General features: G+C 51.5%; 1 protein-coding gene across 1 annotated transcript in view; it reads right to left on the bottom strand.

The window, feature by feature from the left end:
* The window catches only part of LOC137311631 (netrin-G1-like), a 53,905-nt gene extending 40,483 nt beyond the window's left edge, over window positions 1-13,422 (bottom strand). Inside the window, exons 1-2 of the mRNA XM_067978737.1 lie at window positions 13,145-13,422; window positions 5,468-6,249 (exon numbers count right to left, since the gene is read on the bottom strand). Of these exons, the coding sequence (XP_067834838.1) occupies window positions 5,468-5,710 (243 nt within the window). The 5' untranslated portion in view covers window positions 5,711-6,249; window positions 13,145-13,422. The remainder of the gene's footprint in view (window positions 1-5,467; window positions 6,250-13,144) is intronic.
* Between the last annotated feature and the right edge of the window lie 795 nt (window positions 13,423-14,217).

Genomic DNA, 14,217 nt, shown 5'->3' with positions numbered 1-14,217 from the left:
CTCGGAGGGTTGTAGGGTTGATGAGGTTACAGAGATCTCGGAGGGTTGTAGGGTTGACGAGGTTACAGAGATCTCGGAGGGTTGTAGGGTTGGGGGAGGTTACAGAGATCTCGGAGGGTTGTAGGGTTGATGAGGTTACAGAGATCTCGGAGGGTTGTAGGGTTGGGGGAGGTTACAGAGATCTCGGAGGGTTGTAGGGTTGACGAGGTTACAGAGATCTCGGAGGGTTGTTGGGTTGACGAGGTTACAGAGATCTCGGAGGGTTGTAGGGTTGACGAGGTTACAGAGATCTCGGAGGGTTGTAGGGTTGACGAGGTTACAGAGATCTCGGAGGGTTGTAGGGTTGACGAGGTTACAGAGATAGGGAGGGGAGAGGCCATGGAGGGATTTGAACACGAGGATGAGAATTTTAAAATCTGCAGCATCTGTGCAGGAATTGCTGTCTTTGCACCAACACTACAGCCAGAGTCTGAATCCATTCTCACCCTGCAGTCTTTCCGTCTCACTCACCCACTCACATTGAATACTGAATCAGAGAACAGAATCAGAGAACAGAAGTTCAGGAGAGGGAACAGATTGGGAGAGAAGGAGCGAGGACACGAGTAAAAAACACAGTTACAGAATAAAAAATATACAAACTACGAGATACCGGCCGAACAACAAGGCTCCGTTTCTCAGGCGTAAACCGGCCAACTAAGGTCCCAATATGGCGGCAGGAAGTTAATATTTATCCTCAACCAACATCAACAGAGTGCAGAAAAGATTTACTAGGATGCTACCGGGACTTGATGGTTTGACTTATAGGGAGAGGTTGGATAGACTGAGACTTTTTCCCTGGAGAGTCGGAGGTTTAGGGGTGATCTTATAGAAGTCTATAAAATAATGAGGGGCATAGATAAGGTAGATAGTCAAAATCTTTCCCCAAAGGTAGGGGAGTCTATAACGAGGGGACATAGATTTAAGGTGAGAGGGGAGAGATACAAAAGGGTCCAGAGGGGCAATTTTTTCACTCAAAGGGTGGTGAGTGTCTGGAACGAGCTGCCAGAGGCAGTAGTAGAGGCGGGTACAATTTTGTCTTTAGAAAGCATTTGGACAGTTACATGGGTAAGATGGGTATAGAGGGATATGGGCCAAGTGCAGGCAATTGGGACAAGCTTAGTGGTATAAACTGGGCGACATGGACACGTTGGGCCGAAGGGCCTGTTTCCATGTTGTAAACTTCTATGATCATTAAAACAGATTATCGGGTCATTTATCACATTGCTGTTTGTGGAATCTTGCTGTGCGCAAATTGGCTGCCACGTTTCCTACATTACAACAGTGACTACACTTCAAAAAGTACCTCATTGGCTGTGAAGCGATTTGGGACGTCCTGAGGATGTGAAAGGCGCTATAGAAATGCAAGTTCTTTGTTTCTTTCTTCAAAGCCAATGAAGGACTTTTTTTGAAGTGTAGTCACTGTTGTAATGAGATAAATGACCAGATCATCTATTTTTGGTGATGGTTAAGGGATAAATATTGCCCAGGACACCGGGGAGAACTCCCCGACTCTTCCTTGAAATAGTAACCCTGGGATCATTCACGTCCACCCGAGAGGGCAGATGGGACCTCGGTTTAACATCTCATCCAAAAGACGGCACCTCCGACAGTGCAGCACTCACTCAGTACTGATCATCCGACAGTGCAGCACTCCCTCAGTACTGACCCTCCGACAGTGCAATGCTCTCTCTGTTGTGACCATCCGACAGTGCAGCACTCCTTCAGTACTGACCCTCCGACAGCGCACCACTCCCTCAGTACTGACCCTCCGACAGTGCTGCACTCCCTCAGTACTGACCCTCCGACAGTGCTGCACTCCCTCAATGCAGCACTCCCTCAGTACGACACTGGGAGTGTCAGCCTAGATTATGTGCTTGAGTCTCTGGAGTGGGACGATGAACCCATAACCTTCCAACTCAGAGGTCAGAGTGCTCCCCACTGAGCCACAGCTGACACTTTCAAAGTGCTTTGGGGCATCCTGAGGTGTGTGAATCTCACACAGTGACACCCGGTCCGGTCTCACTGGGTCCGGGCAGTGTTTCACACACAGTGACACCCGGTCCGGTCTCACTGGGTCCGGACAGTGTTTCACACACAGTGACACCCGGTCCGGTCTCACTGGGTCCGGACAGTGTTTCACACACAGTGACACCCGGTCCGGTCTCACTGGGTCCGGGCAGTGTTTCACACACAGTGACACCCGGTCCGGTCTCACTGGGCCCGGACAGTGTTTCACACACAGTGACACCCGGTCCGGTCTCACTGGGTCCGGACAGTGTTTCACACACAGTGACACCCGGTCCGGTCTCACTGGGTCCGGACAGTGTTTCACACACAGTGACACCCGGTCCGGTCTCACTGGGCCCGGGCAGTGTTTCACACACAGTGACACCCGGTCCGGTCTCACTGGGTCCGGGCAGTGTTTCACACACAGTGACACCCGGTCCGGTCTCACTGGGCCCGGGCAGTGTTTCACACACAGTGACACCCGGTCCGGTCTCACTGGGCCCGGACAGTGTTTCACACACAGTGACACCCGGTCCGGTCTCACTGGGCCCGGACAGTGTTTCACACACAGTGACACCCGGTCCGGTCTCACTGGGCCCGGGCAGTGTTTCACACACAGTGACACCCGGTCCGGTCTCACTGGGCCCGGGCAGTGTTTCACACACAGTGACACCCGGTCCGGTCTCACTGGGCCCGGACAGTGTTTCACACACAGTGACACCCGGTCCGGTCTCACTGGGTCCGGACAGTGTTTCACACACAGTGACACCCGGTCCGGTCTCACTGGGCCCGGACAGTGTTTCACACACAGTGACACCCGGTCCGGTCTCACTGGGCCCGGACAGTGTTTCACACACAGTGACACCCGGTCCGGTCTCACTGGGTCCGGACAGTGTTTCACACACAGTGACACCCGGTCCGGTCTCACTGGGTCCGGGCAGTGTTTCACACACAGTGACACCCGGTCCGGTCTCACTGGGCCCGGGCAGTGTTTCACACACAGTGACACCCGGTCCGGTCTCACTGGGCCCGGACAGTGTTTCACACACAGTGACACCCGGTCCGGTCTCACTGGGCCCGGACAGTGTTTCACACACAGTGACACCCGGTCCGGTCTCACTGGGTCCGGACAGTGTTTCACACACAGTGACACCCGGTCCGGTCTCACTGGGCCCGGACAGTGTTTCACACACAGTGACACCCGGTCCGGTCTCACTGGGTCCGGGCAGTGTTTCACACACAGTGACACCCGGTCCGGTCTCACTGGGTCCGGGCAGTGTTTCACACACAGTGACACCCGGTCCGGTCTCACTGGGTCCGGACAGTGTTTCACACACAGTGACACCCGGTCCGGTCTCACTGGGCCCGGACAGTGTTTCACACACAGTGACACCCGGTCCGGTCTCACTGGGTCGGGGCAGTGTTTCACACACAGTGACACCCGGTCCGGTCTCACTGGGTCCGGGCAGTGTTTCACACACAGTGACACCCGGTCCGGTCTCACTGGGTCCGGGCAGTGTTTCACACACAGTGACACCCGGTCCGGTCTCACTGGGTCCGGACAGTGTTTCACACACAGTGACACCCGGTCCGGTCTCACTGGGTCCGGACAGTGTTTCACACACACTGACACCCGGTCCGGTCTCACTGGGTCCGGACAGTGTTTCACACACAGTGACACCCGGTCCGGTCTCACTGGGTCCGGACAGTGTTTCACACACAGTGACACCCGGTCCGGTCTCACTGGGTCCGGGCAGTGTTTCACACACAGTGACACCCGGTCCGGTCTCACTGGGTCCGGGCAGTGTTTCACACACAGTGACACCCGGTCCGGTCTCACTGGGTCCGGACAGTGTTTCACACACAGTGACACCCGGTCCGGTCTCACTGGGCCCGGACAGTGTTTCACACACAGTGACACGCGGTCCGGTCTCACTGGGCCCGGACAGTGTTTCACACACAGTGACACCCGGTCCGGTCTCACTGGGCCCGGGCAGTGTTTCACACACAGTGACACCCGGTCCGGTCTCACTGGGTCCGGGCAGTGTTTCACACACAGTGACACCCGGTCCGGTCTCACTGGGCCCGGGCAGTGTTTCACACAGTGACACCCGGTCCGGTCTCACTGGGCCCGGGCAGTGTTTCACACAGTGACACCCGGTCCGGTCTCACTGGGTCCGGGCAGTGTTTCACACAGTGACACCCGGTCCGGTCTCACTGGGTCCGGGCAGTGTTTCACACACAGTGACACCCGGTCCGGTCTCACTGGGCCCGGGCAGTGTTTCACACACAGTGACACCCGGTCCGGTCTCACTGGGTCCGGACAGTGTTTCACACACAGTGACACCCGGTCCGGTCTCACTGGGTCCGGACAGTGTTTCACACACAGTGACACCCGGTCCGGTCTCACTGGGTCCGGACAGTGTTTCACACACAGTGACACCCGGTCCGGTCTCACTGGGCCCGGACAGTGTTTCACACACAGCTCCGACAGTGGAATATGGGACTGGTGTAAGATTTACCTCAAAGAGTCGTATTATTGTTGTAACAGATTACTAATTGACCTGGAGAATAATTCCCTCTGATAAACGACATGTTCTGCAATAAATTACACAGTTTTAATTATTGGTGAAACTTATGACGGATTATTAATTCAGGAGTTTTCCCTCTAACAATGATGAAGGAACCAGTTGTCCTGAGGAGATGATTAACTCAACGAGAGGATAATTAATATTTAGAAACAGTCCTGAATTTCCATCTCAATGACTTCATTACAGGACAGTTTATATCGTACGGAAACCCAATCAGATCAGATTGTCAGACTCGGGGAGATTACAGCAAAGCCAATCGGGATCGAGTCTGTTGCCTTTTGGGCTAAATTGGATCTTCAGAAAATGACAAGTCTCCCAGCAGCCCCAGAGAGACAGAACATTATAATAAATCAGTGGTGTCCAGAAATATAATTGGACATATTCCCCCACTGGAGATATTGGACAGTGTTCAGAGACACAATTGGACATGTTCACCTGCTCGGGGCCATAAATATAAGATCGTCACTAATAAATCCAATAGGGAATTCAGGAGAAACTTCTTCACCCAGAGAGTGGTGAGAATGTGGAACTCACTCCCACAAGGAGAGGTTGAGGTGAATAGTGTAGATGGATTTAAGGGGAAGCTCGATAAACACAGGAGGGAGAAAGGAATAGAAGGATATGTTGATAGGGTGAGATGAAGTCGGGTGGGAGGAGGCTCGTGTGGAGCATAAACACCAGTATAGACCAGTTGGGCCGAATGGCCTGTTTCTGTGCTGTACATTCTCTGTAATTCTATGTAATGACTCACTTTGATAAAGGCCATTCAGTGACCGTCCATTCCCAGCGTGACACACAACAGAGACTGGGTGTGAAAGGCTTCTACTCACCAGCGTGCAGTACATCTCCGGGGTCTCTCCACACGTACTGTTGGGGGGATCCAACCTCACCCTCAGGAACCTGCTGACCAGCTCCGCCTCGGGCTGGCAGGCCATGTAATCCCAACTCCTCCCCTGGTCCCAGTGAATCTGAGTCTTACACAGGTCGTAGTGACCCCAGGACGGGAAGTGCTGTGTGGAGACAGACAGGGCTGTCCAAAGGGCCTGAAGGAGCAACAAACCGGACAGACGCATCGTTCCGACTGGACCCTCGCTCAGAGAGGGGGTGATCTCGGTCTGTCTGGGGGTGATTCAGGGGGGTCTCTGCTCCAACTGGACCCTCGCTCAGAGAGGGGGTGATCTCGGTCCGTCTGGGGGTGATTCAGGGGGGTCTCCACTCTGAGGTCTGGTGTGAACGTTCTGTGACGATCCGACTTTGAATGGACACAGATTCCAGATGTTTTTCCCCAGCGGTGTTTGCAGATATTCCAGATGTTGGGGTTCCAGCTGTTTTGCTCAGCTGTGTTTGCGGATGTGTCAGGTGTTAGGATTCCAGCTGTTTTTCCACAACAGTGTTTGCAGATGTGCAGGTGTTATGGTTCCAGCTGTTTTCCCCGGCTGTGTTTGCAGATGTTCCAGGTGTTTGAATTCCAGCTGTTTTCCCCCCAGCTGTTCTCTGTGTCAGACAGTTGTCCTTATTCGCTGATCAGTCAGTACTGGGACCCAATGTGATGACTGTGTCCTGACAAGACTCTCTCTCCCATTGATCATCTCCTCCTTCTGACATCAGCTCCCTGTTGGGAGAGAAATAAAATCAATGGATTTTGGACCAGGTTCTGCTCCTGACCTTCGAGCCCAATCCTCAGACTCACACTGCCCATTAACAGCCAATCCCCGCACTCTGACTAATCCAATCCGAGTGCCTGGATTTGAGACTTTATCTCGATTTCGATGAGATGAAGATTTCAACTCAACTCCCAGGATTCTGATCGAGATAAAAATAAATCTTGTGATGGGATTTTCCCGTTAAATCTCGGCCTCTATTGAAAAGCTCACTGATTAAACAGAACACACTGGAGTTTGAGGGATTAAGGATATTATTCATTATCTGATTATAAACGCACTGATTTACTGCAACATTCAGAAATTACAGACAATCAAAAGATCCTTTCAGACAACACCAGATCGAGACTCTGGATCCCTGATCATCAGGACCACACTGCCCAGAATCAATCGTTACCGCCTTTTATTAGTTTTAATATAAACCAATAACTGCAGACACTGAGAACCAGTGAGTGTGACGGAGCCGGGTCACCTATTGGCTGGAGTGAGGATTAAAGTGAAACAGCTTTGTTTAATTTTAAAATGTGAGAGTCACCAGCCCTTCAATTCAATGACAAGGAATCGAGGTTCCCACTCAAACACTTTCTATTGGCTCTCTCTGTGGAGGACTTTGTTTGAGCAGCTTTGGGCCTTTCACATCCTCAGGACGTCCCAAAGCGTTTACAGCCAATGAAATACTTTATTGAAATGTAGTCACTGTTGTAATGTAGGAAACGCGGCAGCAAATTTGCGCAGAGCAAGATCCCACAAACAGCAATGAGATAAATGACCAGATAATCTGTTTTTTCATAATGTTGGTTGAGGGATAAATATTGGCCCCAGGACACCGGGGAGAACTCCCCTGCTCTTCTTAAAAATAGTGCCATGGAATCATCGATATCAACCTGAGAGGGCAGACGGGGTCTCGGTTTAACATCTCATCCGAAAAACGGCACCTCCAACAGTGCAGCACTCCCTCAGTGCTGACCCTCCGACAGTGCAGCACTCCCTCAGTACTGATCCTCCGACAGTGCAGCACTCCCTCAGTACTGACCCTCCAACTGTGCAGCACTCCCTCAGTGCTGACCCTCCAACTGTGCAGCACTCCCTCAGTACTGACCCTCCGACAGTGCAGCACTCCCTCAGTGCTGACCCTCCGACAGTGCAGCACTCCCTCAGTGCTGACCCTCCGACAGTGCAGCACTCCCTCAGTACTGACCCTCCGACAGTGCAGCACTCCCTCAGTACTGACCCTCCGACAGTGCAGCACTCCCTCAGTACTGACCCTCCGACAGTGCAGCACTCCCTCAGTACTGACCCTCCGACAGTGCAGCACTCCCTCAGTGCTGACCCTCCGACAGTGCAGCACTCCCTCAGTACTGACCCTCCGACAGTGCAGCACTCCCTCAGTGCTGACCCTCCGACAGTGCAGCACTCCCTCAGTGCTGACCCTCCGACAGTGCAGCACTCCCTCAGTGCTGACCCTCCGACAGTGCAGCTCTCCCTCAGTACTGACCCTCCGACAGTCCAGCACTCCCTCAGTACTGCACCGGGAGTGTCGGCCTGGATTAAGTGCTTGAGTCTCTGGAGTGGGACTTGAGTCAGCACCTTCAGGAGAGGTGAGAAGGAGCTGCAAAAGCAAAAATATTCCCCTTCCTCCATCATCTCACCTCAATCTCAGCAGCTCCTCACACGGGAAAAGTGAAATTATTCTCATTCTCTTTTTAAAAGTGGCCCCAATAAAAACTCACAAACTCTGGGTTTGATGTCCCTCCTGTGGACCATTTTACGACACAATGTGTTACTCTGGACTCTGACTGATATACAGACTTGTAACTGGGATATTTATAACCCATTTTCTATAATAAATACTACGGCCTTTTATAAGCTGCTACACTGTGAGCAGAAATAGTCTCCGAACGTCACCCTTCCTCCCCCGGAATGCTGTTCCCCTTCAGCTCGATCCTCACAATCCACACTCATCTTCTGGCTCCTACGTCACACCACCTGCTCGTAGGGTTTGTGAATCTTTAGAATTCTCTACCCCAGAGGGCTGTGGATGCTCAGTCGTTGAGAATATTCAAGTAAGGAATCTTACAACACCAGGTTATAGTCCAACAAATTTATTTTAAAATCACAAGCTTTCGGAGATTATCTCCTTCGTCAGATGATTGAATGAAAAGGTTCTCAAATCGCATATCTTATACGATGTTGGGACAGCATCACACCAATCAAAAGGTGTCGTTGTTATTCAAACAGGCCAGTCACGGAGAACAGCACGTCCCAGTGCACTCGATATACATTGTGTCTTTTACACAGGCAGGCAGAAAGAAACTTAAAATGGCAGAGAGAGAGAGAGAGAGAATTTTAAAAAACATGGCCTGTTTGAATAACAACGACACCTTTTGATTGGTGTGATGCTGTCCCAACATCGTATAAGATATGCGATTTGAGAACCTTTTCATTCAATCATCTGACGAAGGAGATAATCTCCGAAAGCTTGTGATTTTAAAATAAATTTGTTGGACTATAACCTGGTGTTGTAAGATTCCTTACATTTGTCCACCCCAGTCCATCACCGGCATCTCCACATCGAGAATATTCAAGACTGAGATCGATAGATTTTTGGACACTGAGGGAATGAAGGGATATGGGGATCAGGCGGGAAAGTGGAGTTGAGGTCGAAGATCAGCCATGATCTGATTGAATGGCGGAGCAGGCTCGAGGGGCCGAATGGCCTATTCCTGCTCCTATTTCTTGTGTTATGTTCTTATGTAACCCCAAAAACAACTTGCATTGATATAGCACCTTTAACGTAGTAAAACATCCCAAGGAACTTCACAGGAGCGATTATCAGATAAAATTTGACACTGAGCCACATAAGGAGATATTAGGACAGGTGACCAAAAGCTTGGTCAAAGAGGTGGGTTTTAAGGAGGGTCTTAAAGGAGGAGAGAGAGGGGGAGAGGGGGAGAGGTTTAGGGAGGGAATTCCAGAGCTTAGGGCCTGGACAGCTGAAGGCACGGCCGTCAATGGAGGGGTGAAGGGAGTGGGGGATGGACAAGAGGCCAGAGTTGGAGGAACGCGGAGATCTCGGAGGGTGGGAGGGCTGGAGGGTCTCACAGTCGGACATCACTAGAGTTTGATGAGGTTTTGATATATTGGGCCGAGTTTAGGAGAGATTTGTTTCAGTGATCACATTATCTTCACAAGCTGCAGATCAATAGGAATAATTACACCTCGATAACAGGCGAGTTGGGGTTGAATTTATTGGCAGCTCAGAGCTGAGGGGAGTGTGAATCTTGCCCAGTGGCTGGTTCGGGGATGTGGGCTGGTTTGATGCCCTCGCTCTGGAAACTCTGCTGTGATTTAGAAATGAAATGAAATGTTGTGAGAAGTGAATCTGATCCCAGACAGGAGCATTAAACACACGGCGGGGGGAAACAGGACAAGTTCAGCACCGGCCGCTCATCAAAAACTCATTTCATCAACGCTGATTTAAGGCTCATCCAATCCCATTGTTTGTGTGTTCAGGATTATTTCTTTATTAACCATTAAATAAAGAAAGCTCCTTCTGCATCTCGAATCGTTTATAAAGTCAGACAATGTGGGAAGGAGTGAATTGGGGGAGACGCTCAGTGAAAGGAAATTGTCCCCAAAACTGGGGGTGGTCCAGGGTGTGAGACTGGGCCGGACCGGCAGGGGGCCCTGTTCCAGCCCGGGGGAAATGGGAATCAGAGTTTGTGGGTGTTGGAGATTGTCAGATTGCAGGAAGCAGCATATCCCACCCTGGACCGTGCACAGAGCCCGTACACCGCGCGCAGAGCCCGTATACCGCGCACAGAGCCCGCACACCGCGCGCAGAGCCCGTACACCGCGCGCAGAGCCCGTACACCGCGCGCAGAGCCCGTACACCGCGCGCAGAGCCCGTACACCGCGCGCAGAGCCCGTACACCGCGCGCAGAGCCCTGTACACCGCGCGCAGAGCCCGTACACCGCGCGCAGAGCCCTGTACACCGCGCGCAGAGCCCTGTACACCGCGCGCAGAGCCCTGTACACCGCGCACAGAGCCCCGTACACCGCGCACAGAGCCCCGTACACCGCGCACAGAGCCCGTACACCGCGCACAGAGCCCGTACACCGCGCACAGAGCCCGTACACCGCGCACAGAGCCCTATACACTGTACACAGAGCCTGTACACTGTACACAGAGCCCTATACACTGCACACAGAGCCTGTACACTGTACACAGAGCCCTATACACTGTACACAGAGCCTGTACACTGTACACAGAGCCTGTACACTGTACACAGAGCCTGTACACTGTACACAGAGCCTGTACACTGTACACAGAGCCTGTACACTGTACACAGAGCCTGTACACTGTACACAGAGCCTGTACACTGTACACAGAGCCCTATACACTGTACACAGAGCCTGTACACTGCACACAGAGCCTGTACACTGTACACAGAGCCCTATACACTGTACACAGAGCCTGTACACTGTGCACAGAGCCCTATACACTGCACACAGAGCCAGTACACTGCACACAGAGCCCTATACACTGTACACAGAGCCCTGTACACTGTACACAGAGCCCTGTACACTGTGCACAGAGCCTGTACACTGTGCACAGAGCCTGTACACCGTGCACAGAATCCTAAACACCGTACACAGAGCCCTGTACACCGTACACAGAGCCCTATACACCGTACACAGAGCCCTATACAATGTACACAGAGCCTATACACTATACACTTAGCCTATACATTGTACACAGACTCTATACACTGTACACTGACCCCTATACAATGTACACAGACCCTCCTATACAATGTACACAGACCCCCCTATACAATGTACACAGACCCTCCTATACAATGTACACAGACCCCCCTATACAATGTGCACAGACCCCCTATACAATGTACACAGACCCTCCTATACAATGTACACAGACCCTCCTATACAATGTACACAGACCCCCCTATACAATGTACACAGACCCCCCTATACAATGTACACAGATCCCCCTATACAATGTACACAGACCCCCCTATACAATGTACACAGACCCCCCTATACAATGTACACAGACCCCCCTATACAATGTACACAGACCCTCCTATACAATGTACACAGACCCCCCTATACAATGTACACAGACCCCCCCTATACAATGTACACAGACCCCCCTATACAATGTACACAGTCCCCCCTATACAATGTACACAGACCCTCCTATACAATGTACACAGACCCTCCTATACAATGTACACAGACCCCCCTATACAATGTACACAGACCCCCCTATACAATGTACACAGACCCCCCTATACAATGTACACAGACCCCCCTATACAATGTACACAGACCCCCCCCTATACAATGTACACAGACCCTCCTATACAATGTACACAGACCCCCCTATACAATGTACACAGACCCCCCTATACAATGTACACAGACCCCCCTATACAATGTACACAGACCCTCCTATACAATGTACACAGACCCCCCTATACAATGTACACAGACCCCCCTATACAATGTACACAGACCCCCCTATACAATGTACACAGACCCTCCTATACAATGTACACAGACCCTATACAATGTACACAGACCCCCTATACAATGTACACAGACCCCCCCTATACAATGTACACAGACCCTCCTATACAATGTACACAGACCCTCCTATACAATGTACACAGACCCTATACAATGTACACAGACCCCCTATACAATGTACACAGACCCCCCCCTATACAATGTACACAGACCCCCCTATACAATGTACACAGACCCCCCTATACAATGTACACAGACCCCCTATACAATGTACACAGACCCCCCCTATACAATGTACACAGACCCCCCTATACAATGTACACAGACCCCCCTATACAATGTACACAGACCCCCCTATACAATGTACACAGACCCCCCTATACAATGTACACAGACCCCCCTATACAATGTACACAGACCCTCCTATACAATGTACACAGACCCCCCTATACAATGTACACAGACCCCCCTATACAATGTACACAGACCCCCCCTATACAATGTACACAGACCCTCCTATACAATGTACACAGACCCCCCTATACAATGTACACAGACCCCCCTATACAATGTACACAGACCCCCCCTATACAATGTACACAGACCCCCCTATACAATGTACACAGACCCTCCCTATACAATGTACACAGACCCTCCTATACAATGTACACAGACCCCCCTATACAATGTACACAGACCCCCCTATACAATGTACACAGACCCCCCCTATACAATGTACACAGACCCCCCTATACAATGTACACAGACCCCCCCTATACAATGTACACAGACCCTCCTATACAATGTACACAGACCCCCCTATACAATGTACACAGACCCCCCTATACAATGTACACAGACCCCCCCTATACAATGTACACAGACCCCCCTATACACTGTACACAGACCCCCCTATACAATGTACACAGACCCCCCTATACAATGTACACAGACCCTCCTATACAATGTACACAGACCCCCCTATACAATGTACACAGACCCCCCTATACAATGTACACAGACCCTCCTATACAATGTACACAGACCCCCCTATACAATGTACACAGACCCTCCTATACAATGTACACAGACCCCCCTATACAATGTACACAGACCCCCCTATACAATGTACACAGACCCTCCTATACAATGTACACAGACCCTCCTATACAATGTACACAGACCCCCCTATACAATGTACACAGACCCCCCTATACAATGTACACAGACCCCCCTATACAATGTACACAGACCCTCCTACCGGGGGGACATGTCCAGAGTCTCACTCACACTGGCCGAGATCAGCGCCCTCCGATCAGGGACCGAGCTCCGCATTCCTCAGGACGGAGCCTCTTCAATCGGGTCCGATGACTTTAGCAGAGAAACCGGATTAAAGTTGATTTTGCGGCCGCGGGATTTGCTGACAGGAAATAAATCCCGAAATAAAATGATCGACTCGGTCCTGGGATCGACCCGTCTGCAGAGAGCGGGTGGAGGGGGAGAATCCGAGTCCCGTTTGATGGGTGTGATGGGGACATGTGTTGGGTGTTGGCGGATTGTGAGACTGAGAGATGGGATCGGCAATTAGACCATCACAAGGGGGAGGGGGAGAGGGGGGGGGGGGGGGGGAGAGGGGGGGAGAGGGGGAGAGGGAGAGGGGGGGAGAGAGGGAGGGGGAGAGAGGGAGGGAGGAGGGGGGAATAGATGGGGGAGAGGGGGGAATAGATGGGGAGAGGGGGAATAGATGGGGAGAGAGGGGGGAATAGATGGGGAGAGGGGGGAATAGATGGGGAGAGAGAGGGGAATAGATGGGGAGAGAGGGGGGGAATAGATGGGGGGAGAGAGGGGAATAGATGGGGAGAGGGGGGAATAGATGGGGAGAGGGGGGGGAATAGATGGGGAGAGAGGGGAATAGATGGGGAGAGAGACCGGCCCGGTCCCGGAGAGATTCACAGAGAGAGAAATAAAATCTCAATCCAGGAGCAGACACAGACTGGAAACATCAACCCACCTGAGGCCTCCCCGCGGTCCTAAAGCCCGCCGGGTTACTCTGCCCGATAGTCCCACCTGAGGCTTCCGCGTGGTCCTAAAGCCCGCTGTTTAAAACTTTCGGATTTCATGAACACTCAAATTTGTCCGAATCAAAATGAATCCGATATTCAGCCCGGATTTGGGCTTGTGTGTTCTACTGTTACTGATAAATATGAATAAACATACTACAAGAAATGTGAAGTAATCACAGTTTAAATAATATGGGGGAAGGGATATGAAAGTCCAGGGCTGGGGTTTGATGTCTGTTTCACTTCAGGGATCGGTCCTGTTTCTGTTTACAACATTCCCAGGTCGGGTTACTGACCCTCCAG

The sequence above is a fragment of the Heptranchias perlo genome, unplaced genomic scaffold, assembly GCF_035084215.1.
Source record: "Heptranchias perlo isolate sHepPer1 unplaced genomic scaffold, sHepPer1.hap1 HAP1_SCAFFOLD_376, whole genome shotgun sequence".
Lineage (NCBI taxonomy): Eukaryota > Metazoa > Chordata > Chondrichthyes > Hexanchiformes > Hexanchidae > Heptranchias > Heptranchias perlo.
This window is presented reverse-complemented; position numbering and strand designations above follow the sequence as displayed.